The sequence below is a fragment of the Gossypium hirsutum genome, chromosome A05, assembly GCF_007990345.1.
Source record: "Gossypium hirsutum isolate 1008001.06 chromosome A05, Gossypium_hirsutum_v2.1, whole genome shotgun sequence".
Lineage (NCBI taxonomy): Eukaryota > Viridiplantae > Streptophyta > Magnoliopsida > Malvales > Malvaceae > Gossypium > Gossypium hirsutum.
The window spans coordinates 104,210,173-104,214,406 of record NC_053428.1 but is presented as its reverse complement, the minus strand read 5'-3'; the positions used below and the strand labels follow the sequence as shown (position 1 = coordinate 104,214,406).

Here is a 4,234-nt window from a genome sequence, read left to right as displayed (position 1 = left end):
TCACAGTTAGCGTGCCTTTCCATTTTTCCAATTTATCAATAATACGATAAACTATAAGTCATTCAGATCAACTTAAAAGCTGGTTCATTTTAATTTATGAAAACAATTCTCATATTGGGTCTTCATCACGCAGCATATAGCCAAGAATAGATGGAGAAAAAATAGGACAATATATATATGTCTAGGAATTCATCACATTTGGTGTGCCTCTTCATTTTTCTATTTCATCGCAAACTCTTCTTCCACGATGGCTTCCAAAAACCTGCTGCATCATCATTTCACTTGTTTGGCCTTACTAATCTTCATATTGGGTGTATGTGAAGCCACATCCCGCGCTGCTCTTGAAGATGCATCCATGTACGAGAGGCATCAACAATGGATGGTACAATTCGGACGAGTTTACAAGGACACCAACGAGAGGCAAAAGCGTTTCCAGATTTTCAAACAAAATGTGGCACGCATCGACTCTTTCAATGCTGCCAACAACAAGCCGTACAAGCTCGGTGTGAACCAATTTGCAGATCTAACCAACCAAGAGCTCACTACTTCTCGAAATGGGTTCAAGGGCCATATGTGTTCCAACACGGCTACTACTTTCAAATACGAGAACGCCACCGCATTGCCTTCTACCGTGGACTGGAGAAAGAAAGGAGCTGTTACACCTATCAAGGACCAAGGCCAATGCGGTCTGCTCTAATTTCTTGTTCTCCGAAACATTACTAAAATATTACTATGCTTTGTTCTTTTTCTGTGTTGTGTTCTAACTATGTGTTTGTCTCAATCATGGGATGCTGAAATATAGGATGCTGTTGGGCGTTCTCGGCCGTGGCAGCCATGGAAGGGGTTACTAAGCTAACAACAGGAAAGTTAATTTCCTTGTCCGAGCAGGAACTGGTGGACTGTGACACCAAGGGTGAGGATCAAGGCTGCGAAGGTGGTCTAATGGACGACGCATTCCAATTCATCGAGAAGAACAAAGGCCTGGCAACCGAATCCATTTACCCCTACAAGGGAGTTGATGGCACATGCAGTACCAACGAAGAAGCCAACCATGCGGCTAAGATAAATGGGTTTGAAGATGTGCCTGCCAATAGTGAAGATGCATTGCAAAAGGCCGTTGCCAACCAACCTGTTTCTGTTGCCATCGATGCCGGCGGGTTCGACTTCCAGTTCTACTCGGGTGGTGTGTTTACGGGAAGTTGTGGCACCGATCTGGACCACGGAGTGACGGCTGTTGGATATGGAGAGGATGGTGGGACTAAGTATTGGTTGGTGAAGAACTCTTGGGGCAGTAGCTGGGGTGAAGAAGGCTACATTAGGATGCAAAGAGATGTGGATGCAAAGGAAGGCATTTGTGGCATTGCAATGCAAGCATCCTACCCTACTGCATAAATATAACTTAAACCATAGTTGCCTTTTTTATAAATTCTCTTATTAGGAATTTTGTACATGCTACTCTACGTGAATGTAGTATGAACAATGTAAACGCATACCCCAATGTCTATATATATACATGCTACTCCATATGAACGATGTAAACGAATATTATAAGGCACATACATATTTAGGAGAATCCAATGTCTATTTTTAATATTTTATAATTTTAAGGGGTGACTTATTTATATTGTAAAATCAAATATTATTTTATATTTAGGGTACTCCAATTGTTCTAATTATTACATGTCTAGTCTCAATTGTTTCGCCGATGTTTTCAAATTTGTTTCATTTTTGGCTCACCTCGTATTTAAGTGGCTAATAATGACAATTTTTTAATATAATGATAATTTTAGTCCTTAACATTTATATTTTTTTGACAATTTGACCTAATTTTATTTAAAAATTATAAAAAATCAAAAATATTAAAAAATATAAACTTCTCAAAAAAATATTTAAAAGAATTAAGATATAAAAATGATAAAAAGTTATAAAAATATTGAAATTCTAGAAACAAATTAAATAAAAAAATTTTAAAAAATTAAACTTATACAATTTTTTTAGAAAAATAGATAAATTATGAAAAAGTTATAAAAAATGATTAAAAATTTCTTCTTTTTATGGATTGGAGAAGGTGGAGTGGTGATAAACCGTAAATTATACACATTTTCACCTCATGTTTAATGCATTTTATGGATGATTTCTCATTAGAATTGGTGAATTCGATGCTTCTAATGCTTTAATTTCATGTTTTATACTTAGGAGAGCATAGGAGAGCGAAAGGATCGAGAAACGGGCCAAAAAAAGAAAAAAATGGATCAAAGTACGAAATCAACACGGCCTGGACCTCCTCACACGGGCAGACCACACGGCCGTGTCAATCTGGCAGAATTGGAGCACCACTCACATGGGAATAGCAAACGCCCGTGCCATTCTAACAGGCTCGAAAACGGCCTAAAGTAATCGCACACGGGCGAGTCACACGGGCATGTCCTTGTTGAGCCCAAGTTAAGTCCAATTCGGAAAAGGCCACTTTTGAGGGCTTCTAGGCATTCCAAAGCCTATAATACACCCTAGAAGAGGAGAAAAGGGGAGACGGAGAAGGGGGTAAGGAATTACCCCAAGGAAGCCGATTGATCCATCTCAGAAGCCGAATTCATCATCAAGACTGAAGATCTATTCTTAATTTCCCTTTAGGAGTTTTGGGTTTTCTTTATGTTTTGTATTCTTTATTCTTCTGAGATGTTTTCTTATTTAGTTATGAACTAAATCCCCTAAATACCTAAGGGGAATGAAACCTAAGACGAATCTTGTTATTATTTTCTGAATCGTATGATAAATATTTAACTTGTTCTTAATTATGTGTTCTTAATTCTTGTTTTGATATCCCAGGATACTGATTCAAAACATGCTCTTATTCAGAGGAAGAATAGACCCTGTTTAAGAGTACTTTTGTCATAATTAAGCGTAGTTGATTGCGCGCCTAGAAATAGGGTAACAAGATTTTGCCGGATTAGGGTGAAACCTAATTAGGGGATCTATAGATCGAGTTAATGCAACCCTAGAGTGTTAATTAGAGAAAAGTCCCGGTTATTCAATTTAGGGATTAGACGTTATTAGTCTTGAATAGGGATAGTAACATAACTTAGGGATCTCTACGGAACAAGTTGAATGAATAAAGCGTACAGTTCGGAGCCAGAATAACAAGTAAAGTCTAGGTGGATTTTTCCTTAGGTATTGTCTCAAGTCAATCGATTTTCCTAAAAGTAATTCCCCAATTCTTTTCTCTGTGCATTCTTAGTTTAGATAATTAGTTAATTAAAACAAATAAAACCCAAGAATAATAAAAAGACAGTCATTACTAGTACTTTTAGTTCCTTTGGGTTCGACAATCTGGTCTTGCTAAAACCATACTACTGTTCGATAGATACACTTGCCTACATCGCGATAATAGTTAGTTCAAGAATGAGTAATTATAAATATTTAAAACCTATCACGAAACCTCGCGATCAAATGGCACTCGTAGTTTCCATCCTTTAGGCTCGTAATTGGTATATTTAGTTCCAAGCTTATTAGAGTTGCTAGAATTTGAGCGGCAATACATGGTATACACCTCCACATTTGTGTTAGTAGTTTGGTAGCATTCACTCAATACTTCCCAACATTCTTTTATTTGTCTTTTCACCCACGCCACGTTTGGTTTCAATACTCTAAAAATCGTGTGTGGATATATAATGCACTATTCAATTTAAAAAAGACTCTAACACCATTACTTAAAGACCCAAAAAAGTAGAAAGAGAGTGAGCTTTAATGATGAATCTATTTGGAGTCACAGGCTACTCTCAGCAACTCTGGAACTGTATATGTTAGATAAGCTTAGGATAGCTAGATTTTAATTTTTATAATTATTTTTTTATATTTTTATCATTTTTATAAAATTTCAATAATTTTGTATATTTTTTAAAGAATGGGTATAGGATATTTGTAGGGTGTGCCTCGTATTTTTGGCCGAATAGATGGGGACGTTAAGACGAGAAGCTTCCCAATGTTGCAACGGCAAATGACATTGTGACGATGCAAATGAGGACGTTGTGACGTAGCAACGTGCCCCACATAAATCGGGTTTCTTCCCTAGTTAAACTCTGCTATCTTGTCCTAGTTAAACTTTGATTACTTCATGGATATCTTAGTCTGATTAGATCTCTAATATTAGCCTATAAAAGGGGTCACTATATCCTTGTTTTGGTAGGTCAATTAAGAGGCAATAAAAGATGTAGAACTATAGTGCTTTTCTTTTAGT

The 4,234-nt window shown here is 36.8% G+C and overlaps 1 protein-coding gene across 1 annotated transcript; it reads left to right on the top strand.

Annotated features, from left to right (window-relative positions):
- Positions 1-214: 214 nt before the first annotated feature.
- On the top strand, positions 215-1,608 carry LOC107961436 (senescence-specific cysteine protease SAG39). The gene is made up of 2 exons (XM_016897571.2): positions 215-686; positions 803-1,608. The coding sequence occupies exons 1-2, from the start codon at positions 248-250 to the stop codon at positions 1,390-1,392; spliced, it is 1,029 nt and encodes a 342-aa protein (XP_016753060.2). The 5' UTR covers positions 215-247; the 3' UTR covers positions 1,393-1,608.
- The last annotated feature ends 2,626 nt before the right edge of the window (positions 1,609-4,234 follow it).